Genomic DNA, 26,277 nt, shown 5'->3' with positions numbered 1-26,277 from the left:
AAGAGTTGGACACAACTTAATGACTAAACAACAACAAGCAGCTCACAGAATTTGGAAACTCTACTTCTATTAATGCAGCCTAAAATAGCATTTGCCTTTTTTGTAGCCACAACACACGACTGGCTCATATTTAGTTTGTGATCTACGACAATTCCAAGATCCTTCTCACTCGTGGTTTTGCTGAGCCAGGTATCCCCCATCTTGTAACTGTGCCATTGGTTTCTTTTTTCAAGGTGCAGTACTTTGCACTTATCCCTGTTGAAAGTGCACACACAAAAACATGGGGAATGGGGGGGGGGAAGTGCTAGGTCCAGCATGATGACGGGCTTACCAATGGCCGTTAAGGGTCTCTAATAGTCTTCAGAGGGAGAGAGGTGGTACATACAGGCCCTAATAGTAGTCATTAGGAGTCACTGAAACACCAGTGGTGGACAGTAGTGTAGTCAAACTAGGGTACCAGTTTTCACAGCCTCTCGTATCATCTCTTGAGTTGAGTTGCCATCCTCACAACAGCTGAGGGAGAAATGAGTTTTCCAAGGAGAGTACAGTACTGTTCCAAGCTATCTCTATTGCAGAGTGTCAAAGGACGGGTCAGTTTGGAACGGGAAAATAAGAGGCTTTAATGTTATATTAAAAAATGCTCATTATAGAGAATATGCTGTTTAACAGAATTCTTCACAAAATGGGTGTAGCATTTGACTTTTGTGGCCCTTATACCCAGGATCTCTTTGTGCAAGTGTAAACTGGCTTTCGGTAACCAAGACCTCCGCTAATGCAAGTGCATTAGTGCTGTTACAGCACTGGCATGTCATTTTGTTCTGCTGGTGCCCTAACACAACATCAGCCTTAGTGATGGGAGGGAAATTACCTAGTTAAGATGGCATTCCCCCCCCCCTTGTTTCATGACAGATCTGCAGACGCTTTAAGACAACAGCATAAGAGTTCCCGTGGAAGTGGTTGCCAACTGAGACACCAAGACATCCCAGGTTCTACAACAGCCATATGTTAAAGATCTGACAACAGAGAAACTGAAAGGTCAGGAAGATAAGCACTTATTGCCCAGAAACATGTCTATGAATAATTCTCCAAACATATTTTCCACACCAAATCTGAACAGATTTCAGGTCGATGTCATCAATGAAAACCATGAGAATACAGCACCATCTCAGAGAGATTCTGAGTCCCAATGTTATGAAGAGACATCCTTTGCTAATGAGACCAGTAACAGACTCCGAATCAGCTACAGACCTGGACATCGTGAAGTATATGACAATTTGTTTCAAAATGGGGATCCAGCTAAAACAGATGGAAGTTTTCACCCCTACAATACCCATAGTAACACGTATTACTTGAAAACATTTGGTCATAACACAATAGATGTCGTGCCTAGAATTGATTATTATCGGAACACTGGCAGCATCAGCGGGGTCAAAATGAACAGGCCAAGTCTGATGGACATTCACGAACAGTTAGCAAAGGTAGGTCAAGAAAGAAAAGAGAAAAACATTATTGCCTGGGGTTTTTGTCTGGTTACTGGCAAAATAAATCATACAGCTTCAACTCTGAAGTTAAAAGACCTTCCGTTTCAGACACAGAGCTTGATCCAACTCAAAAGTATGCCTTTATACTCCTGCTAGATATGGATACACCTTATTGCAGCCTTCTGTGCTGAGCTATGATGGGTGACTGAATTTAGTGTCAGGCTCTCCAGAGCATCATTTGTGAAAATGCTCTCCAATGGCTTTGCCTGCAAATGTACTACTGTAAAAGTTTACCTTTCATTCAATAGAGTTTGCCAAGACAGGTAGATAGTAAACAACTGGTAGATGTTTAGCAATTTGGGCTTCTTTGAAGTTTGCAACTCCTTCAGGGCACCTGTTCAGGATAACAGCGGTGGGCACCCAGGACTGATATGAGGGGACAGTGAATTCACTCTAGGTTTTGTCTGAACTTTGCAAGAAACCTTTATGGTACTGAACCTATTTGGACATAAGGTTCTTCACCTTGGCTAGCTCCTACACTAAAATTCAGAGTAGAAACACTGCCCCACCGACCTGGAGCTATCAGTATCTACTAACACTGGCATGTAAGTGCTCAGCTTCTTTGGACTGGGCCTTTAGATACACAAAGACCTCCCCATTGTTATACATAATAAAGCAAAAAACAAATAGGTCAGCCTGTAGAACCCTGACACATAGTTTGCAGGAAATGTTGCACTTAAAAACAAAACCAGAGCATCTGCTAATGTTGATTCCATTACCACAATCTGCAAAATCTCCTCAATGTACATACTGATGCTCCTTTTTTGATTTGAGAGTGAATAAAACCATTTTTTAAAAAACAATTGTTTAGAATATTGCAGTGTCTTCTGGTTCAGCTGATAAAGTCACCAAAACAGATGGCAATGCAGGAAATGGTGAATGCAACACAGAAGAAGAAACCAAAGGAGGCTTTGTGAAATTTGGATGGATGAAGGGTGTCCTGGTAAGCAAAATATACCATGCTCCTTGTCCATATACAGGCAATCAAATTTTGTTCCCTTAATTTGAAAATCTGTGCATCACATTTTAAAGAAAGCCATGCATGGGCTTGTGCTAGAGATGACTCACAGTGATTAATATATTGTCTTTTAATTCCTTTGAGATACAAAAGTAGGGGTGATTAGCAGCTGTACCTTACTTAAATTGTGCTGGTATAGCTTAGTAAGTTGTAGTACTAGTAGTTCAAATCCCCACTGTGCCGTCTGGCAGAAGGGCCAGTCGAGACCAATGCATGTGTGGCTGATGGCACTATGTGGCCTTTGACCTAGGTCACCTTGGGCAAAACGCGCAATCCTATAGCACCACCAGAAGAGGGACGGGTAAACCACTTTTGAATAGTGTATGCCTAGAAAACTTTGGGTGGTTGCCATAACTCAGAACTGATTTGATGCCACACAATGATTACTTGAATGTTCCATTTTTGAAAAATCCACAATATTTTAAAATTGGGAATATCCATTTTTTTGCAATGTAGCTATAGTTCTTGCCGCCACACTGTTGTTTTCAGATACTATTTTATATAGTTGTGTTCATATTATTTTATATTCTAAGGGCTTCTTGGCTTCATAATGCGTCTTATCTTATCTACCTTTAAAATCACAGTCCATAGGGTGATACCTTCAGATGTGTTGCTCCATAACTAATAGAAAAGAGGAAAGGGACACAATTATAGGTAATGTTCATATACTCATTGAAATAACTTGCATCATCTTATAATTGTGCTTGTTCAACGTTTTAGGTCAGATGTATGCTGAATATCTGGGGTGTGATGCTGTTCATTCGTCTTTCCTGGATTGTAGGTCAAGCCGGAATTGGTATGCATTTTTTGAGTGCAATTTCTATTCTATGAAAGAGAAATATGAGAAACTTCCCAGAAGGACTATTAATCTTTAAACTGAAGTGTGAATTGGCATATATGTTCATGCTTTCTGAAATGGTTTTTTAAATTGTCGATGCTGTTGTTGCTACATCCAAAGACAAAGGTATCCAACTAATATTGGAATTTTCCAGAACATTAAGTGAAATGCTTCCTTAACATGTGAGCTTTCTTGTCACATGAATCAAAGGAACTTAAATGCCATTAACTGTTGTCATAACCGGTACAGATAGCTAGAGGGAAATAATTTCTTTATTCTTTAAAAACAAAATCAAAAACCTTGTAGTATGACTTCTCAAGATGGAGATGACCTGTTTGTTTCTGGAATGGAACTTTCTAAACTACTGGTGGAAAAAACTCCTCTTTTCCTCCTGCCCCCACCCCCATCCCTGGACACAATGACATCCTGTTCTCTGTGCATAGAGGACTTTGCTTTTGTATAGTTTTTGATACCAAGCAGCCTTTTGTATTGTATCACCAACCTGAAGTGGTACGGTGAAAAAGCAGGTCTACTGAATAATCTTGCTCTTTGTGAGAAAACTGATCTATGTCGATGAGGTTCTTTGGAACAGTCAAGCTTCTTTTCTTGATGAAGCCAATGCATCAGGGTAGAATCCAAGCCAGACCAAGACACCAGGCTGCCTGAAGCAGGCAAAAGCCCACCCACTCCAATTCCAGACAGAAGTTGACAAAAATGGCAGAGGAATTGTGTTTCGATGATGGCTGCCTACACTTCACTTGCTCCTTGGGTCAAGCTGTACACTATAGACAGCACCTGATTAAATGCTGATATCTCTTAACTATTCTAGAACTGTGATTCTGGTAGATTTTCATATCTGAGCAACAATACTTGCAAACACAGCTTCTATTTAGTTGCAAGCTACGGTGTGTATAAAAAACCCCATGGAGTGACAATTAGATGTCTTTTAACAATGTGCTATTTGTAAGGTAATAGTTTGACTCCTACAAGGGCACAAGTCATTCTAGTCTTAAAACGTTCCTTCTTTCAGGGCATTTTGTTGAAATAGAAATATCCTCCATTAGTCTTAGAAATGTTCCAAACCAGAGACTGGAAAAGTTACTTTTCGGATGATAACCAGTCAATCTCTGCTCAGAAGCAGACATTTTCTGTATAACTAGATATGAAAATGTTTTAAAGACATTTTGTTTCAGGGAAGAATGCATAGGCAGGAAATGTGCAGAAATAAATTGAGAAGTGGTAGGTTTTGCTGGTCTACACAGCCTTGCATGTTTTCACCTGGCATTGTGCCTGACAAAAAGGTGCTTGCTGACTTTATGATGCATACCAAATGAGGTCTTGCAGCTGGAAGCACATATAAGTATATGCCTTGCCATGAAACCTCCGCTTCTTAACATTGCCAAGACTTTGCTCTGGGGCTTCATGCAAAATTAGTTTCTTTTTTAAGAGCAGTTTAGTAACTTATTGCCATCATCAGGAAGTATTACTTTGTTCTAAGGTATGAAAATAGCCGTGGGCAGAAGTCGTTTATTTTAATGTCATTTAATGTCCTTACAACTGGGATTTTAATCTAAACTTTAATCAGAGCTTGGCATTGCTTTCTAACAAAAGCAGTTGTAATGGCTCTGTTTTTCACATTTAATTCTAGAGTTATCATTTGTTAGCCATCAAACTTCAGATTCCACTCTCCACTACCTTTTCCTTGAGGCACAGCAAGAGCTAAACTGCACTTTGCTATCTCATCATTAGGTCCGTATGTCCAACCTCAGAAACACCCAGAAAGCTATGAACCCACTACACACATCTAAAATCCAAAGGTCCAAGCCATTTGCTGAGTTCCCAGATCATGAGATGGAGTTTACATGCTTTGGACTCCATGCACCTATATCCCCCTCACACTTATGTCTGAATGTCAAGGAATGCTGGAGGCAGACAAGCATTCCAGATGGACTGGGAAAGGCACCTTCCTGCTCACCCACTACACAGAGACCACGGAGGGAAAACATCATCCAGTCAGTACTAACATTGTCAATGTCTTCAAAAGATGTCTTAGAGCAGGATTGACATATTGAAGCTCTAAGTTATGTTAAAGTGTTAGAGGACTCACAACATTTTCCAGAAGAGATTTCTTATTCTAACAACTCTGTGAAGTTTGAAAATTAGATTTCTTATTTTAAAGAAGCTCAGAAGCTCCTCATAATCTGAAACCTTAAATGGCAATTTGCTGAGCCTCTGCATTAATCTGGCGCTGTTTGTCTTCTGCAAGATAATCCACTAAGGGAAAATGACAGCTACGTTATCATTAAGCATTATTACTATGGCATCAATGAAATGGCACATTACTGTGTAACATTAGCAAAAGTTGCTTGTAATCAAAATGAGTCCAGAGTCTCGATCCAAATCTAAAGTATTATTTTGGAGAACAGTTTTAGAAAACAATGGGCAAGTTATCTTTTTCATCTTTTCATTGCTGACAGGTCTTGGAGTTATCATAATCCTCCTTGCCACCTTGGTCACTTCCATTACTGGTTTATCAACATCTGCAATATCAACTAATGGTTTTGTCCGTGGAGGTAAAACTCTTTAGAGTGTTTCCCTCTTCAAGTCCCTAATTTGTTTCCCAAGAGTTGCCTGATTCTTAGGCAGCTCAAGGGTTCCTCACGCTAAAATAACAGTACAGCGGACAATATAGCCAAAGAAACTAGAAGGTGGGTTGAAGAATGAAGGGTCCCACCCTTAACTGATTTATCTTCTTAAGAATCACAAAGTCTAGTTCAGTTCGTCAACGCCTGAGACTGAAGGAGAAAAGGAATCTGCTTATTCCTGGAGACCCATTTGTTCTTTCTCTCTTTGATTAATACAAAGTCTATTCAGAACATTACAGGTTGGTTTCGTTGGATGGACTGGCCACAAAGACTGTTATCTGTTTGTCCTTAATGAAGTTAATGGGATCTTCTAACTTATTTCTTATTTGTTAGCATTGACACAAAATGTCCCGTGGAGCAAGGGAACCAATACCCGGTTGCCTTAAAGGTATTTTCTTTATTTTTGATGGCTAAAGCACATTTCAGGTACTTACAGATTGACACAACTCCATATCCTCTCCACAAACGATGATGGCTTCTAACTACAGGATAGATGGCTTCAGTTAATGGATTTTATTGGAAATGATATGACCAAGGTATTTGGGTCAAACATCTTTTCTGGAATTTTTTTCCCAGGTCTTGGAGTCGTAGTTATTTGCCTGAGTGTGGTAGTAACAACAGTAACAGGTATCTCCATGTCTGCCATATGTACAAATGGAGTTGTAAGAGGAGGTAAGTCAATTTCATGTTTGCACAGAGAGCACAGATAATTCTACAGAAGCAATCACTGTGTGAAACCAATCAAATATGTCCATAAAACTGCAATGAAGTGAGAACTAATCTGAGCTATGGTAAACATTATGGACTAGATGACAGCCATGTCTGAAGTCAGGGTCATCATAATCCAATATTAATAAACTAGTTTAACTTAATTTAAAATGATGTTTTTTTCAAATATGTTTTTTCAGGAAATGTCTTTAAGTGCTGGGTGTTCTTTTTGTTGCCATTTTATGGTTTTAAATGGTTGAAAAATTATATTCATTTAGTGGCTGAAGTCCTGTTCATGGAACTATGCTATGTTAAGTTGGCAACATCATTAACCACTGTGATTTTTTTGGAAATAAACATCTGCAATTCCCTTCCCTAAAGGCTATGACACTCCCAGATGATCTGTTTCATCATAGGGAAGTCACTGGAGACTGCAGAATATTGGAGGAAGTCTTCAATTTCTGAAAATCACCACCGTTAGTAAAATCATCACCACAGCAGGAAGTTTTAGAAATGAACACCGGTGCCATCTCGTAACACACACCTACACACACACCCACATGGCTTCCCATGGTGAAAGAGATCCCATTGGAGCCTCATGACCTTCAGAGGGGGGATTGGAAATTACTATTATTTTTGAGAAATTCCCATGGTGAATCATTCCCATCATCAGTCTCGTGCAGAATAAGTCACAGAATGGGATTTCGGCCAGTGTTTGTCCTAATCTGACCATTTATTTGACTGTTTTTTCATACTATGCCTAACTGTGGTTGTTTAGCTTCATCTTTTTTTTAAAAGTATAATCACCTTGAGTTCTGCAAGGGAGAAAAACAGGAGGGGAGGGGAGCAAAAGAAGATCTTTCATTACATTTATTTGCAGTAATGGTCAAAAACCGGGTTGTATTATGGAGTGGCAGAATATAGATCAAGTATTGTGACAATGTTCCAGTCTCTGGGACACAGGCAGGCTACATGGAGCCCATCAAGGCCATTTCGGTGGGCTCCAGCGCCACGGCCTCCCAGCACCCCTCAAACATGTTTCCCTTCAGGCTCTAACAGTGAACCTCTGCTGTGCCGACAGGTGGCGCATATTACCTCATCTCCAGAAGCTTAGGACCTGAGTTTGGAGGTTCCATTGGTCTCATCTTTGCCTTTGCCAATGCTGTGGCAGTAGCTATGTATGTGGTTGGGTTTGCAGAAACAGTGGTGGAGCTCCTCAAGGTAACTATAACATATTGCACATGATGAAGCCAGGGAACCTTAGTTAATAACTTTTTTGTGTAGAATGATCATATGTCTAATAAATACATTAAGTCGCAACTTTATATAGAAATTACAACTCTCTATACATATCATAAATTCTAATTCCTAAGCTTTCCTTTTGCTAGTACTAGGTTGAGGAAATGTTTCTCACTGTGCCATAAGAATTTCAAAATTAGAAAACGGAATGAAGGTTCTAATTAACCAACCAATAACCTTGACGACTAAGGTCCAACCAGCATAAGAAATGTGAAACTCAGGGCTCATTACCCATGGAATGTGAAGAATCCCTCTTTAGTAATTTTCTTCTATTTTATGTGTCTGCTAGAGTTATTGTACTGAAACTATATCTTTAATCATTTTTCCTCACTGTTTTTCCTCTACTTTCCAGAGCAGTAATGCAGTAATGGTAGATGCAACCAATGACATCAGGATAATAGGTGCCATAACTGTAGTACTTCTTCTGGGTATTTCTGTGGCTGGTATGGAATGGGAATCCAAGGTAAATAAATAAAAGTTCAGAGGAGATGGGCACAAAAATGGATGCTGTAAAAGCCAATGTGTTTTATTGCATTTAGTTACTCTTAGAGAGTTCACTGTCACTAGATTTCTGCATAGATGTAGATAGATAGGTATATAATGCACACTTTCCCGAATGCATATTATAGTTTTCATCATTTAAATGTGCAAAAAAAAATATCTGCCCAATAAAAGAAATATAGCAAACAATATCCTGGGTAAAACATGCTTTGGGTAAAACAGTTTTGATAAGATGTGTGCACATTTTGTACTCAGTCTGAAAAAAGTAATAGGAGAAGAGAGGTTCCATCTCAACACTAGCAGTGAATTACGATCCCCAGTTGTTTATTACGTATTATATTGGACTAAAGAGCTGCCCAAAGAATTTCTTAAATAGATTTTTTTTTAAAAAAGAGCTTCCAGTAAGCAGTAGTTAAGTGTGTCAGACTTGGGCTTAAAGTGGCACCTCGGCGATAGCAAAACAATTTTGATTTCTCCTAGAATCTGAAGAGTTGATCTATCAAAAAGAACACAAAACATCATCCTATGTTGATGAAATACACAAATGAGGATATGAAAAGCTGCCCTTCCAAAGAATCTCCTCATTCTTTCTTATGACATACCCTTTGTTTTAGTGTGCTATTTAATTTACTGCCATAATTTAAGGGCTCTATTGGCAAGATCACTGGTGATATTTCTTCTATTAGGGAGCAGAGGCCAATGGTTGTGATTTTGGGGAATGAGGCCAATGGTTTCACTCTGCACTTTGTAGGAGCTACATCCATGGTTCTCTTTCCCCAGAATATGTTCAGCACCCTGGAAAGCTCCTTATGTTCCAGACTTAAACCTGGAACAGATTTGCTGTAACTGCAAACTCATAGTCAGCTGCATTAAGGAAAACCTGTCTATTGCCTTACTGGAGTAAAGAAGCACTTTCAAAAGGGCAACAGAGTTAAACGTGCGCGCGCACATGCACGCACACACACACACAAAAAAATATTGAAAAATGAGTGACCCACCCCACAGATCAATTTATTTCAGTTTTAATATATCAATGGAATGAAATTAGAAAATAGCTAAATATTGAAACCAAGTCCACTACAAAAATAATCTCTTTTCTTTTACAGGCTCAGGTTGTTCTCTTAGTTATCCTGCTTGTTGCTATCGTGAATTTCTTCATTGGGACTGTCATTCCAAGCACCAATGAAAAGAAGGCAAGAGGCTTTTTTAATTATCAAGGCAAGTGAGTTGGTTGATTGATTGGTTTTTGCCCAAGTCCTACCTATCAGCAGATCTATTACAACGTATGCTACTGGCACACGATAAGGTGACCTCAGTTACATGAAGTGTGAAGCAGTGCAATTAATCCAGGCTGCCATATTTCCCATCAGTTACAGCGCTGCTACAACTACAAAATGCTGTGCATAAACCTGCAGCTAAGGACCACTCCTTAGCACCCTAAGGACCTTGCCCAATTACAAATCCCAGCATTCCATAGGAGGGGGCATGGCAATCAAAGGGGCAATACCCTGGTCTAATGGTGCAGCGCAGACACATTCCATCACTATGGTTAACATCTCTGGTATTGTCCTGAAACTTCACACACGTTTCCCCCCTTCTCTTTTGTAGCCTCAATATTTGCAGAAAACTTTGGACCAGAATTTAGAGGCGACGAAGGGTTTTTCTCTGTATTTGCCATTTTCTTCCCTGCAGCCACAGGCATTCTTGCTGGGGCCAACATCTCTGGAGACCTTGAGGTATGTGTATGGTTCTTTAACAGACTATTTAATTATGTAGGCTACACATTAAGTTCTTCCCATCTTCTTTTCAAATACAGTAAGTTTTTCTGGACATTTCCCTGAATGCTGAAGGAGAGCTAAGGCTCCAACGTGTTGATTGGGCTGGGCAAGTCCTTCCCACTTGCACTGTCTGATGGAAGAGAGCTAACCATGCAGACTTAGCAGAATATGTCTTCCAGACAGAGACTATGAAATTTTAAAAGGCCACTCAGTAACTTCAGCAGCAGAATATTAATGGGGCTATTATCAGAGTACTGCTCATAGAAATGAGCTATGTAATTCTTATTACCATAGCTTTGCTAATTCATAAAAGCTGTACTTGTGGTGGAACTCAAATTTACAGCAAGAGGGGGAGAAGGGATTTTCTTCCCCTCCCCCCCAAAAAGTGGATTAAGTTAGACGTAATGGAAAAAACAGCCTTTTCACTTGGCCTATGTCCCTCCCATGGCCATATTTTAAACCAAAGTCACCACAAGGTGATTGGTGTGTCCGCCAGCCACAAAGTATGTTGTCTGTTTGTAGGCCTTTTATAGAAACACAGAATGATATAAAACATAAGCCTTCCCTTGCTTTTTTTGACCTAGTTTATAATAAATATCTTCCTTCATATTTTTGCCTTTGAGCCTTTGGGGAATGATATTTGCTCATGATTGTATTAAAGGATGAAAGATACAGACTTAGTCACATGCTGACATGACTCTAAAAGCTGCAAACCCAGCATTCATAATTTTTGCAGTCAAGCCAGACAATCAGTACATAGGGAGCCAAATTTCAAGCAAAAGTCTAGAAATCATTTTAATACCAATATACTGATGTATTTTGCTGTTCTGAAAATGCTGTGTCAAATTTTTGTCAATTTTTAGATGACTAAAACATACACTATTTTTACTGTACAGCCTGTTGTAAGAGTTTTCTTTAAAAACAATTCTTTTTTTATTACTCTGCTTAACCTTTACAATTTCCCTTACATCTACTGTGTGGTGAATTGGGACTATTCAGAAAACTCCCTGTAGTGCTTCACAGAAGCATTATGATTTTTAGGTCTTGCTGCCTATCATGAAGATCATGGACAAAATCCTGATGTGCAAAGTTACATGGTCGTAAAGTGGATCGAGCACCAGAAATGCTTCACTTGACAGAACCAAAAGCTTCCTATCCTCCCCATGTCCTGTTCTGGGGCAACACGAGGGCTCCTTTTCACCCTGGGGATGCCTCTGGGAGCCTTGTGGCAGGGAAGTCTTCAATAGTCAAAAGTCATCACTGGATCACCTCCAGATTGCTGGGATCACCAGGGTTTCGCCAACCCATCCTAAGGCTCCCAAAGGCTTTTTCTAGGGCAAAAGAGAGCCATAGGAAATCTCAGAATATGAAGCCATGGGAACAAGAAGCTTCCGATTCATTTAAATTCATTTCCACCATAGGATGTACGGTAGCATAACTTTACATAATAGGATTTTGCCTAATAAAAACTTTTTAAAAGGATGATTATAGAATAAAATTCTATAAATGAATTAAATTCTGTACTAGACCTATCTATACCAAATATACAAATAAAAGGAGGAAGAAAATGAGCCACCTTATATATATAGCCCACTTGTTTAATGTAAGAATTCACAGCAGTCTTTTTATTTTAATATTCAAGGACCCACAAGGTGCGATTCCCAAAGGAACAATGCTGGCCATTCTGCTCACAACCATTGCTTATCTAGGTGTAGCGATCTGTGCAGGTGAGTAGGAAGCAATGGTTGCATTCCAGTGGGATGTCATCGTTAATGTTGATAAGTGTGCTCTAATCTTTGTGCTCAAACCACCACTTACCCTCCTTATTTCCTCATCATCCGGGTTTGCCACTTAGGCAGCTCAGCTGGTTGGAGTAGCTAGCTGGGGAACCAGAGGCCAAGGGTTTGAATCCCTATGGTGCCTTTTCAGAGAGGGACCAGCCACGATCACCCAGAGAGTGTACAGCTAGTGGTGATGGTGGCTGGGCAATTAAGACATTAATCTTAATTTCAGAGCCAAAATGCCAGGCTCCCAGGCCTTCTAAGGCCTTCTCCCACCTACTGATTCTTCATTTCCATTCTATGCTAGAACCGTTATATAGATTATTAACACACAAGCATACACACAAACACAGACTTTGTTTCCCCAATATCTTCTGAAGGCAACTATTGCCACTTTAGTTTAAAAACATAAATTATGTCATACCAACTTTCTATCATCTTATAGCCCTCTATTATCTTTCTTTAGGCATTTCTTCTGATGCCGTGTATGTCCCTTAAACTTATGTAAGAAATCTTTCAAAAGTCTATTTTTGTCAAACACTGCATCATTTGTACATTTCATAATGTACTCTACTTTGATAAATGTACAGAAGGCTGAGTACAAACTGCAGACCGTTAATAACACCACTTCAATAAACAGTGACATTATTTGCATTGTAAAACCCAAAGAAATGCAAAGGCCCTGCTGCCCCCAAGATAATGCAGAAGCGGAAATGCATGCAGAACATAAGCTCACCAAAATGTACTCAGCCTGGTGAGAATATTATCTAGCTGTCACAAGGAAGAAAAATAATAATATGCTGTTGTTTCCACAGCTGCTTGCGTCGTACGTGATGCTACTGGGAATGTCAATGATACTGTTGTATCTGGAATGAATTGCAATGGATCATCCGCCTGTACCCTAGGCTATGATTTCTCCAGCTGTAAAACCCAGACATGTGATTACGGGCTGATGAATAATTTCCAGGTTCTAAAGAGCTCTAATTATGCAATTTGTATAATCATATGGGTGTTGTATAACTGAGCAAACCAGAGACACAAACTAAGAGATACACAACACATAAGCATGGGGGGAGGGGTTTGGTAGCTGTACCGACACCACAGCTAGGATACCTGAGCCACACTACCCATGGCGCCTTTGCTGTAGTAACTCGTACAACCTACTCCTTATTTACATGGCCCATACTGGAAAATAACAGGGAGCAGAAACTGAGCTTATGCATAGGGAGCAGAGCTAAGCTCTGTATGCTGAAGCACCCAGTTTCAGCATTTGCCATCTCAAGTCCTCTTGCCCAAGGCCTGGCGAGGCTGCTGCCAGTCACCTCTAGACCATATTAAGCTAGGCAAACAAATAGTCTTGTCTGGTATAAGACAGTTTCCTGTGTTCTTAAGCAAGACTATTTACATAGATACTGTACTTCAATAATCATGACCTAATGAAAAACTTGAATTAGCAGTTCATCCACTCTCAGGCCTGGTTTACAGGTGGAGTAGAACAAGGTGGGAGGGAATGAGCTGTTCATAGTCTTCAAATGGTAGAATGGAACATTGTATTTCAAAATACAGAAGTTTAGATTTTTTTTTTCCGAGTGCTCCTCTTTCCACACAAAATCATCTGCAAGTTAAAACTTATCTAGGAGCCAGTATTGCCGTGGATACAGTGATGGACTAGATTTTAGGAGACCTGGATTCTAATCCCCATGGAAACTCACTGATCTGTGGTATGGGTAAAATCAATCCTGAAGTACCTCACATAGCATTAAACACCTATTACGGTTGCCATGAGTTGGATGCAGTTTGAGAGCTCATAACAAAATATACAAAATGATCAGAAACTGAGTGTGTTGGGTAAGCTTTAGTCTTGATCAGTTCATTTTGACTCGCAGGGAGTTGTGGGTGGGGAAGAAATACTACCACCTCTTAAGCTCTTCCTGAAGTAGTATGGTATGCCCTGCCTTGTTTGGCTGTACATATAAATCAGGCCTCAATGTACAGTTGTAAAGTGGTTTCCAATGGAATATTATGTGGGTATTCAGGCATAAAGGCTGCGGCATCTAGCGGGCCCTAGCCAATGAGTTTAGGCCTGCAGCAACTTCCTAGTGCAACTTGATTACACAAAGGGAAGCTGTAGGACTTAATCCTGTACACAAGACTGCGCAGATAAAATTGTGCAAAAGTTTTACAGCAGAAGGCTCTTCTGAGGATCCATTGGATTTGGATAAGCAGCAGTTTGAGTGCACATTACACAGAGTCCCATGCAGACTAGAACTTCTCCAGTCCTTTCAGTGAAGGGGGCACTGGTGCCATACCAAAGGGTGCTCATGCAGAGCTGTCTCACAGGAAGGGAACATAAGAAGAATCAGCTGCTGTAGTTCCTTTTCTACACCTAAATGTATGTGCCACTTTGGATCAGAGCAACAGTACATACATGTGCACAGCTAGATTAAATGCTAAATCACAGAGAATGCCAAAGCAAACAATAATGGATTTCAATTTTAGAGTATCAACATGGCAACATATATCTGATCTGATTTAGGCCCTGTACAGATCTCTGCTTCAGATACCCCTAACCGGTTACCAATGGAGACTTTCCTTTGAGACATAGAGTAAACTACTGTTTGATATATGAAGGCTGGGTATGAAGTTATTGCACATGAAAACTATTATTTGGAAGCAGTGAAGATCATGAACTTCCAAAAAATGTAATTAACTTCCTTATGGTGAAATCATTGTTTTAATATGATCCTACTCTGAATGAGGCTATTTGCAAAAGAAATAAAGAAAATGCCTTTGGCTTTAGCGAGAACAGAACAGAACTCAATTACAGAGCACTCTTCCCTATTAGCAAGCAAATTGTTTTCTTGACAGCAGAAGTGATTTGCCCACAGTGAGTACAGACTCATCCTGAAGTTTCTTATGAGTGATTTGAAAGATAATAGAAAAGAGGCAAGAAATAGCAGTGCATATTATCATCATATACATGAGGATGCATGACCTCTGTTTGTATATGTTTACCTGAGTTTTGTGGCAGTCTTGTGTTTGTGTTTTTCTCCAAAAGGTTATGAGCATGGTTTCCGGATTTGGTCCCTTAATCACTGCTGGAATATTTTCTGCAACACTTTCCTCAGCACTAGCTTCACTTGTCAGTGCACCCAAGGTTTTCCAGGTACAATTAAAGAAATCACGGGACTTGCATGTTGATAGGTACCTATGCAATCTGTTTGATCACAGATATGACCATCTGCTAGTAATTTATGTCTGAGAGACACAGTATCTTATACAGCCACCCTTAGATCTTGGAGAGCCACACTTACTCTTGGGTCCTCTGAAATAATAATAATCATGCATTGCAAAGATTATTCAGACTTACAACGATTCTTCTCAGGGTTTCCAAGATATAAATAATCAGAAGTAATTTACCAGTCTCTTCTTCTGGGGATGCTCTGGGACTGTGCAGCTTGCCCAAGGCCATGCAGGCTGGCTTTTATCTAGCAAGACACAGTAAGGAATCAAACTCCTGACCACTATGATCCAGCTCAGGGAGCTATCCAGCAATTTTTTTTTTTTTAACAGAGAGCCCCCTTGCAACCTCCACTTCCTTCAGGGAACATGTCCTCCTGGGTGATGCAAGTGGGGACCAATCATTACAGGATAACAGCAGTGTGGTTTGTACACAGCTACATTCTACTTCTTCTGTCCTGTAATGTCTGAAACAGGGAAGGCATGTGGGAATTACCGGTACTGTATCAGAGCATATTCCCCACACTTGGACTCTGTGTTTCAAATGCTTTCAGATCTTCTTTTACCTTAGAGAGTGAAAATAATGTATTTCTGAACCAAATTCTTCTCTTTTTTGACAGGCCCTCTGCAAGGACAACATCTACAAAGCACTCCACTTTTTTGCCAAAGGATATGGGAAAAACAATGAACCAATTAGAGGATACATCCTTACTTTCTTCATTGCCATGGCCTTTATCTTGATCGGTGTGTATATCACAACTAACATCTATCATCAGTAGCTTATTCTGTTCAGTTGATCAACCCTCACACCTACTTTTAAAGCATACCCTGTACTTCAGAAAGGCTGCTTTTGTAGAAGTTAAGGTAAACTTTTAAAAAACACCACTAAATGGCTAAGGTAGTGCAAATATAAAAAAGGAATACATTTTTGTTGCCTCTGATTATTAATAAGCATGCAAAAAGAAAAACTAGTCCAACTGGGTTGCAAGTAGAGTCACTGCCAGAAATGGCAATTTTGAAAGGGAATGTGGAGAATTTTAGTTGCCATTAGCACCATATTGCCAAGGAAGGGAAGTAAGAATTTATCGACTGTCACCGGTTGGTGGAAATGAGGAAAGAAGGTGCCACAGCGGTATTGTTCAAACGCAAGGCTCTAGGTCCCTGTGCTGGTAAAGTATCCTCCCTGACTTATGTCACTAGGCATCTCTGTACTGGCAGTAGTTTGGGTGTCGCATGGACCACAAATATAGACATCATTGCTTCTCTGTATCAGCAGCCACTGGAAGACCAGTGCTGTTGGCCACCATCAGGTCACGTCTGGACAGCAATGCGTTCCACAGGATCAAGCACTTTTGCCAAGATTGCCATTATCCTAACAAGAAGAGCAATCAAGTTGTGAGCAGAATAGAATGGAAATGGAATGAGACCCCAAAAACTTTTTTGGTCTTCTAAAGATTTTGTCTGATGTCAGGATCTGCAGCTACATATGTCTTGCTCTGCATCTTATAAAATCAAGCAATCGCCCTCCAAGACGCTTTTCCTACCGTCTTTCAAAGTATTGTAGCCTCAAGTCGAAATTTTTAAAAAAATAAACAATGTCTACATAAACCAAAGGCCTGCTGTTCCAAACCATTGCTGATCCCTGGGAGATTTCCATGACAGTAGCAAGCATTTGATCATAGATGATTTCTGTTTCTGTTGTTTAACTTTATATCTGGTTTTCTACACAATGTAGTCATTATACAAAGAAAGGTTTGTTCTGTACCATATCTACCGTCTTCTAAGGAATTCTAGGGAAAGTCTTTATTAAGCTTTCTACATTTAAGAAATGTATTGCAGTTAGTATTAGCTTCTCAAAAACTGTCTGCCAAGATTCAGAGTTAAATAATGATGGTCAGAGTCATATTGGTAATTTACCTCAGCATACTGTACCATGTACATACAGCGTGCAATACCTCAGTATTTTTTGGCATCCGTGGGTGGAAGCTTGGAACTGATCCCCCATGGATACCGCAATCCTACTATATTTATATCACTGGAATCCTCCCAAAGATATAGAAGTAGACAGTGAGATTATCTTCCTTCATTTCTTATCTTAGATGTTTTCTAAAGACTGTTGAGGAATTTCCAACAACAGCACATTATAACGACAGTCCATCTCTCTCACACTCTGTTCAGAATTTCCCTCTTTTTCTTTTGTTGCTGTCTGGTAGAAAGGAGGATCTACAGCCAGACAGGTTCCTAAACATCCCTTTCCTTTGCAGAAAGGGTTCAGCAGCACAAGGTTTATCTATATGGATTCATCCATCATCTGATCGAGCTGTTAATGGAACTTAATGAGGAAAAATCCCCAAAGTACTTCTGGTGTTCCTTGGCAATCAAAACACAGTAATAATAAGCTAAATGACTAACAATGTGTTGCTACTTCAGGACACAGAAGTTCAGCTGAGGCAGGCCACTTTGCTCTGTCTAATTGTCAGACCAGTTCTAAGTTTATTCTCTTCAGATGTCTATGCACCTAACACGTTTTCATAATTATTTCTTACAGCTGAGCTGAACACCATTGCTCCGATCATCTCCAACTTCTTCTTGGCTTCCTATGCACTTATCAATTTCTCCTGCTTCCATGCTTCATACGCAAAATCTCCAGGTTAGTTTTTCATTTTCTATTTCCAGTTACATCTATTAATTATATACTGGCTCATTTTTCAAGGTATTTGTGCTGTCAGAATGTTGCGGGGTTAAGACTTTTAAGACTAACATTAGAGTTTTGTGTTTATGTCTGTAGTATATAACTGCAAACAATCTGCAAGATAATTTGTGGAGGCGCTTAGAATAAGCAAGTAACCTGAGATGCAAAATAAAGACTGAGAAGGCAGTTAAGTTGGACTATGATGAGCTGCTGGGGTATCCAAAATCAGAATGCCCAACCTTCTGGAAGAGAGAAAGAAGAGTAAAAGAACCAACCCATTAAATGCACAAAAAGGAGAGGAAAGAGTCTTCTCTGCAGGTGGCAAATAACATCAAACACACAGCAGTTCTAAATTTTAAGATTCAATATGTTTCTTCTTTTGTCCACCAGTTGATTCCCTAAGCCAACCCTCCACTAATGACAGCGTGATCATATCATGGTTGATCTGCTCTTTAATTAGATAAAGGTATATGAAATGTGTATAATCACAACCTCAGTATTAGTAACTACTTGAAATATCACAGGAAACATACAATAACAATAACTCAACAAACAAAAACTACCTCTAACTACTAGCAAGGAAAACAACAGTTTCAGGTTTTTTTTCTCTCTCTCCCTGTTACAGAAAAGCACCTGAAGTAGAAATAGCCATAGAAAAATATTTGTGCCTTTCACCCACAGCCTCTGCTGGTCCATCAACTACAGCCACTTTTAAAAGCTTACTGCCCCATTTATTTACTCAAATGGTAATAGCAAATTCTTTTTACTTCAAATCACATCACCCCACAAAGATATATTTATTTCAACTGCAGAGAAACAGCCCTCTTATTTCCAGCATGGAAGAAACCACAGTGGTGACATAAGTATATGTATTAACACTGTTCCTATTCGTTTTCATGCTGCTGCCTGATCAGAGGGCACATTTTAAAAGACTTTTCCTCTAATTATCTGCAGAGCTGAACAACATCAGATCAACAGCAGGGACCTCAGTACCAATTACTGTATACATTGCATATTCACATGGGCTAGGATACTGTGGTAACTTAAAGGTTGCATTCATTCAATCAAATAATAATAATAAAAATACCCAATTCTCCTTTATTGTGCTTTCTATTCAGCAAATTGTGGCTGACCACATCAGTGCCTCCTTAACAGCCTGGATAACAAGACAGGAAAAATTCTGACCAACAGCACCTGCCATTCCATTGATATTAGGGTAATCCATGTTGACTTTGCTGAGTCCTGCCTGATAGCTTAGAGATATGACTTTTCTATTCTACCTGGGAATAAGTCCTGTGGAGTAAATTTGCAACTTGCTTCCAAGGAAGAATGCACATAATCCTTCTGTTATTGTTTCTTCTGCAACAAGTAAGCAATTCTGAAGAGGACCAGGAGCAAATAAACCACTACTGTTTACAGTTTGTCCCAGCTCCATGACCACAACCATCATCCCACCAGTTAATTCTAGCAGGGGCAAGTGTTAATATAGCACAGAAGAAGGAATAGTACAAACCATGATTTACTAGAAACATTTCTCCAGCTTTCACTCCACCAATGCAGCTACCCAGAAGATTCTGCTTGTGTTCAAAAAGTTACTGTGTTCTACTTGTGTTCTTGATCTCCAAGGGGGTGGGGAAGCAGAATGTATGCTTGATTTGAGGAAACCCAGTTTTAATAAACTCAGAACAATGAAAAGTATAGCCCATGGCAGGAGATCCTAACAGGAAAAGTCCAAGATAGGTGGGAGTTTCTTAAAAAGAAAGTTCTAAAGGCAAAACTACAAACAATTCCAAAAAAAAAAAAAAAGTGGAAGACGGGGGTGGGGAGGAAAGACCAATCTGGCTTCACTAAAAGCTCAAAAGAGGACCTGAAAAGTAAGGAAAAGTAAGGAAAGCCATGTCACAAAGAAAGAGTACAGACGAGTTGCAAAGAATTGAAGCGATGGCTTTAGGAAGAAAAAAGTTGAGAATGAGCTGAGGTTAGCAAGAGATGCTAAAAGCAATAAAAAGCATTCATCAGGTATGTGCATAGCAAAGGTAAAAAACAAATCCTGTCAGACTAATCTTCTCTATTTTTGTTGATTGGGTAACATCCCTGGTAGATGGTGGGAATGCTGTAGATGTAATATATTTTTACTACAGCAAAGCTTTTGACAAAGTGCCCCATAATATTCTAATTAGCAAGCTAACTAGGTGTGAGTTGGATAGAACAACTGTCAGGTGGGTACACAGTTGGTCACAGCATTATAATGAGACAGTGGTTATCAACAGATTCTTCTCAAGCTTGTTGTTGCTTGTAGTTTAGTTGTTTAGTCATGTCTGACTCTTTGTGACCCCATGGACCAGAGCACACCAGGCCCTCCTGTCTTCCACTGCCTCCCAGAGTTGGGTCAAATACTCAAGCTGGGAGGAAGCAATAAATGGTGTATCACAAGACTCAGTTCTTGGCCCAGTGCTCTTCAATATTTTTATTAATGGCTTAGGATGAAGGGGTGCAAGACATGTTTAGCCTTGAGAAAAAAAAACTGGGGGAAGAAAGGATAGCACTTTTCAAATACTTGAAAGACTGTCATACAGAAGAGGGGGCAGGATCTGTTCTCAATTATCCCAGAGTGTAAAATAAAGGTAAAGGTTCCCCTTGATAATTTGTCCAGTCGTGTCCGACTCTAGGGGGATGTGCTCATCTGCATTTTCAACCCATAGAGCTAGAGTTTTGTCCAAAGACAATCTTCCGTGGTCATGTGGCCAGCACAACTAGACATGGAACACCGTTACCTTCCCACCGTGGTGATACCTATTTTTCTACACGTATTTTGAATGTTTTCGAACTGCTAGGTTGGCGGGAGCTGGGACAAGCGACGGGGGCTCACTCCGTTGTGTTGATTCGGTCTTACAACTGCAGGTCTTCTGACCTTGCAGTACAGAGGCTTCTGAGGTTTAACCTGCAGCGCCACCACGTCCCAGAGTGTAGGGCATATAATAATGGGCTCAAGTTCCAGGAAGCAAGATTTTAGTTGAATATCAGGAAAAGACTTCTTAACCATTAGAAGCACTACGATAATGGAACAAGTTACCTTAGGAGGCACTGACCACTCCAATGCTGCAGGCATTCAAGAGAAAAACAGACAACCATCTGTCAGATATACTTTGATTTGGATTCCTGAACTAAGGAGGGGGTTGGATTAAAGCCTTCCAACTCCATGATTCTAAGCTTCATGTGGGTAGATTGCACTAAACATGGGGAGGGTGGAGATGCTATGGCTGTGATAAAGTGATGAGTAGAAATGTGGTCTTTTCTTTCTTTTAAAATTTACTTACAAAATTGACTTTTGTAGGTTGGAGACCTGCCTTCCAATACTACAACATGTGGGTGTCCCTTTTTGGAGCTGTGCTGTGCTGTGCAGTCATGTTTGTCATCAACTGGTGGGCAGCTGTTATCACTTATGCTATTGAGCTCTTTCTGTACATTTATGTGACATACAAGAAGCCAGGTAAGGCTGGGTGCCAAACATGCTGACCCCAATGGAAAAAGAAAACACAGGGGAAAGGCTGTGAATATCCTGCAACTTCTTGTGGGAGAGGGAGATTCCCCATTTACGATATCTAAGTCCATTCTGTGCATTTAAATTTCTGAGACTAGAATCATTATACTTAGAAAGGCATCCCTTTGATTTGTACATTGCCATATATAGAAAGCATACATTAGTTTTGAATTTTGTCTTATTTATATCTTCTCTATCCTTGTAAAGAGTTCAGAGCATAACTCTGAAATCACAACTATAGAAGAAAAGACAATAGAAATATTTCAGTGAAAGCAAAGAACCTCTCATAAGTAAAGTACTCCACTATTAGAAGTGTCTTTAAATTCAATATGCTAACAGTGCAAATCTGTATATGTCTACTCAAAAATGTTTCACAGCATTCAGTGGTGCCTACTCTTCAATAAGTGGATACAGAATCACAATCACAATCTGTTTAACATTCCACATACAGTATAAATGTCAAATTATTCCCATGGCTTTAGTAGATCAATACAATGTCTTAAAACAATGTAGAAATTTAAAATGATACAATATGCAATTTCTTTTCTCTACAACGACAGAGGTAAATTGGGGATCATCGTCACAGGCACTGTACTATGTCAGTGCTGTTGACACTGCACTAGAATTAACAACAGTGGATGACCATGTCAAAAACTTCAGGTAAAGTCTCCATGGATGTGGTTCAAAGCTTGCTGTGCATGAATATATTGCCAAATGTAATGCTCCCCTGTCCACATTCACAGGCCTCAATGCATAGTATTAACAGGCGGACCCATGACAAGACCAGCTTTGTTGGACATCACACATTCATTCGCAAAGAACAATGGGCTCTGCATCTGTTGTGAAGTATATACAGTAAGTAAGCTCCGTGAACCTGTGCAAAACTGTGCTACACTCAGAATGGCTGCTCTCCTGCTAAGGCAACTTGTAATGTCTGCCTCTCCATGTGGAAATCTGTAACATGGACACTGACTCACTATGTGCTTTGCCTCAACACTGCCACAAAAAATCCTATTTTAGGTAGTTTGCATCATCATGCAAAACACCAGTGGTCCCAGATTAAGCAGGATGCGAAACAGAGCTGCTAGGATGCACACCAAATGGGCCTACCTTGATGCAATGTGAAGTACTCTTCATATAGTTTTATTTTATTTACCTTTTTATTTACTTTTTTCCTCTCACCTTGGTGAACAAAATGGCTAACAAGCACACTGCTTCACAAACATTAACAATGAGGCACAAGCAAATCAAATACAATTTAGAACAAGAAAACAACAGACCAAACTGCTTGGTCTCAGTGGAGCCTTGGAAGTTCTCAGGAATAGTTCAAAAGAAGCAGCCGTTGATTTCTCTTTGGGCAGCTGACCTACACAGCTGGAGCCAAAAACATGTTTTACTGCTTATTCCAATGGGGGCATTATCAGGGTCTAGAAGAGCTTCAAGTCAGCAAGCTTTTTGACTTGTTATCAATTTTCATGCAATGTCAGTAGATTTTTATTTCCACTAATATTTAATGTAATCCTTCTGTTCTAGTGTAAGCATTTTAGTTGTTTTCCTCCTCCTCTAGCCATTTCAGCAAAGTTTAGTTTTATTGGCTAATAAAAATGTGACACAATGAACTCCTGTGATCTGTGTACTGGCAAAATAAGAGTAATAAAATATGAATACCTGTCAACAGGGCACCTACTGTGCTTCTAAAGACTCCTTACATATAGTCACTTAGCTTTCTTTTTATTTTGTATCCTATCCCTTGAAAACACTGCACTCAAAATATATGGAGCAAACCTCTAAAATAGGCAGATATCCAAACCTTTAAAATAGGCAGATATCCAAGCTATTTTCTAACATGCACACCTTATTCTGAGTCAAGATTTAAAGACTGGATTTAGCACACAAGGGTCATGACCCATATTTAAGATGTACCACAAGACGGTCTGGTAGCCTTCCATTTATTTCTCTTGAAGCCTGAAAAATCTGAGCAGTGTTGGTCTGAACCTAGTGCTATGTATGGACTCTGATACACATGTCCCATTATTTTCTATGGATCATGTCCCTATGAAGATTTCAGCTTTGGTCACAGCAAGCTGATTTACCACCCAGAAAGCTTTTGCCATATATATCTATTAGTCTTTAAGATACCATCACTTTTTTTATTTGTACTTTTGGTTTGTTTCTATCTGCTACATGTATTGACACAGACTTATCATGGCTACCACTCTGAAAAAAGTTACAAGTAGCAAGACCTCAACAGCAGAACACGCGCAATTATAATGCTCCTCTGATGTTTCATGCCTTATTTTCTTGATTTAATGGCCACGGTGGCAGAGATACTTTGCAAGCTAAAGTCCAAAAATGTATTTTTCACCCATCTCTGTTTTTTTTAAAAAAACACAAAAAACTAGTTTTGTAGATTTGTAAACTATCTGCCCTGCATGAAAAGGGAACTTTGCCAGCTGCAGAGGCATTTCCAAGAGAGAACAATATGCCAAAAAATGCCAGCTTAAGGATTCTTTACTACATAAATACTTTGAGCACCCCATTAATTTCAGTAGGTCTACTCTAAGTATCACCGGATGAAATCTTGTGTTAAAATGGTACAGTATTTGAATTGGCTCTACGTCACTCCAAATCCTATTGTTTCCATCTAAAAGGATTATAGATTGGTCTGCTTTGTTCAGCCCATGCTACTTTCCTCCTGGTTATTTAAGAACTGCAGGGGCTGCTTTGAAAAATATATTGTCAAGTTATTTTCCACGAGCTACTTCTATGCCCAAGTGGTGTTAACAGGCTTACTCTTCTTGAGCAGGCATCGAGTGATGCTACCAGCAGTTTTAATTTCAAAAGGTTGAAATCTCTGCAGAACCTTTTGTGAAATGTATTTTTTGTTCTTTGACATTTTTTCCAGTCCCTCACATAGATTGAGTAACTCCTTCAAAATCACACTATTGTGTGATGTATAATCCAAAGCTTTCACCCTAATATATGATTGTGTCGTGCAGGGCCCACGCAAGTTGTGTGTGACAGAGATGAACACTGGCATGGCAACGAAGCAAGCTTGGCTGACAAAGAACAAGCGGAAAGCCTTTTATGCAGCAGTGGCAGCCGACAGCTTTAGAGATGGAGTCAAAAGTCTCCTCCAAGTAAGCTCTTTATTTGCACAGCACTTGCAAGAAGTATGACTTCAAAAACAGACTCTCTTGTTTGAGGACTTTTTAATGGTAAAGGTAATACCTTGTTTATTTTTCCAGAACACTTGTTGTTGATGAAGGTAGTATCTTTTAAATACAAAACACACCCTGGGGCCATTTCTTTTCTCTTTCTCTCTTTTTTATGTGTTGTAAGACAAACAATTATGCTTCCAGGATATGAAAATATGAAGGAAGCTTCTCAATTCCATATTTACTAAATATGGCTCAGGAGTCAATCAAGATGTCTTAAGAGCTTAACAAAAGCGTCTCAGATGACACATGGTCACTCCAAATAACTTCTATTTTCTGCTCATACCTCTCTGGAGAGGGCATGGAGAATTTCTCAGAGGGGGAGGTATAAGACAATTTAAATAAAATCATCAGCTTCAACACCTTTTTTATAAAACTACATAACATTTAATCAATTCAATGTGATTTTAGCTCTCTGTGTGTATTATTTTAAATTCTGAATTCAATTTATTTCTTTATATACGTATAAAAGAGTTTTGAATTGAGGCATTCTCAAAAATCAAAATGGGGATAAGACCACCAAAGCTTTAAAGGAACATAAAATTTCACCTGTACAAAACTGTTGTTAAACTGGAAGTCTCATATTAAGAAGGAAAAACTTAGGTAGCAGCATAAATTTTTTACAGATCTTAAGTTTAAAAACTATTTTAATTAGCATGCATCAGAAGAAATGCGAATTATTGTTGATTTGTAAAGCAACATTTTTGTCATCTGAAAGCCGTTTATAGCTGAGATGATTTAGTATTAATTTTTCTATGTGCTGGTTGGGTACAAGCATGAAGGACAGTTACCAATGCAGTTTAATCTTTAATGCCTCTAGGACATAACTTCCTTTATCTTTTAAAAATTACTTCTGAGTCTGAAGACATGGATTGTAAACCATGAAAGTTATCAACACTGAAATAAACCTGTTAGTCATAAAGGTTACACAATTTATTTAGGTTTTCTCATTGTTTGTTTTCAGTTGGGTGTTTGTTTTTCTTGTTCTGTTTTTTTATACATGTTGAAAATGACTAACAGGCCACCTTTCTGAAATTTTCTTATTTTGGATGAACCTTGAAAACACATCTTTATAACACTATGTTTTAATATTGCTAGGCTTCCGGTCTGGGCAGAATGAAGCCTAATACTTTAGTGCTTGGATTTAAAAAGGATTGGAGATGTGCTAGTGCCGCACAAGTTGAAAACTACATGGGTGTATTACAGTAAGTTGAAGCTGGAAGCATGCTGTTTTTTTTTCCTATACTGTAACTCAAAGTCTTTGCCATCTTTAGGGTTTTCTCATAAATAAACGAAGGGTATAAAGGTGAGTGACCTTTGGAATTCAGGTTTCCATCACTATGTAAATCTCAGTGAAAAAGGAAGTTTCTTCTTTTCATGCATGCTGCTGTGCAAAGCAGAACTAAAACAGAAAGCTTTATAAGAAGACAAGGCAATTGGACCTATAGCCAAAGCATTTTAATATCTGCCTTAGAAA

General features: G+C 39.3%; 1 protein-coding gene across 1 annotated transcript in view; it reads left to right on the top strand.

Moving 5' to 3' along the window:
• SLC12A1 (solute carrier family 12 member 1) overlaps window positions 1-26,277 on the top strand; it is a 42,304-nt gene that overhangs the window by 4,822 nt on the left and 11,205 nt on the right. The window contains exons 2-19 of the mRNA XM_020790121.3: window positions 910-1,478; window positions 2,353-2,484; window positions 3,280-3,355; window positions 6,619-6,714; window positions 7,832-7,971; window positions 8,402-8,512; window positions 9,657-9,768; window positions 10,159-10,286; window positions 11,971-12,055; window positions 12,925-13,076; window positions 15,168-15,275; window positions 15,970-16,093; window positions 17,898-17,999; window positions 21,376-21,531; window positions 22,143-22,242; window positions 22,326-22,437; window positions 24,582-24,722; window positions 25,899-26,005. Coding sequence (XP_020645780.3) covers window positions 1,068-1,478; window positions 2,353-2,484; window positions 3,280-3,355; window positions 6,619-6,714; window positions 7,832-7,971; window positions 8,402-8,512; window positions 9,657-9,768; window positions 10,159-10,286; window positions 11,971-12,055; window positions 12,925-13,076; window positions 15,168-15,275; window positions 15,970-16,093; window positions 17,898-17,999; window positions 21,376-21,531; window positions 22,143-22,242; window positions 22,326-22,437; window positions 24,582-24,722; window positions 25,899-26,005 — 2,393 coding nt within the window. The 5' untranslated portion in view covers window positions 910-1,067. The remainder of the gene's footprint in view (window positions 1-909; window positions 1,479-2,352; window positions 2,485-3,279; window positions 3,356-6,618; window positions 6,715-7,831; window positions 7,972-8,401; window positions 8,513-9,656; window positions 9,769-10,158; window positions 10,287-11,970; window positions 12,056-12,924; window positions 13,077-15,167; window positions 15,276-15,969; window positions 16,094-17,897; window positions 18,000-21,375; window positions 21,532-22,142; window positions 22,243-22,325; window positions 22,438-24,581; window positions 24,723-25,898; window positions 26,006-26,277) is intronic.

Source organism: Pogona vitticeps, chromosome 12 (genome assembly GCF_051106095.1).
Source record: "Pogona vitticeps strain Pit_001003342236 chromosome 12, PviZW2.1, whole genome shotgun sequence".
NCBI classification, from domain to species: Eukaryota; Metazoa; Chordata; class Lepidosauria; order Squamata; family Agamidae; genus Pogona; species Pogona vitticeps.
This window is presented reverse-complemented; position numbering and strand designations above follow the sequence as displayed.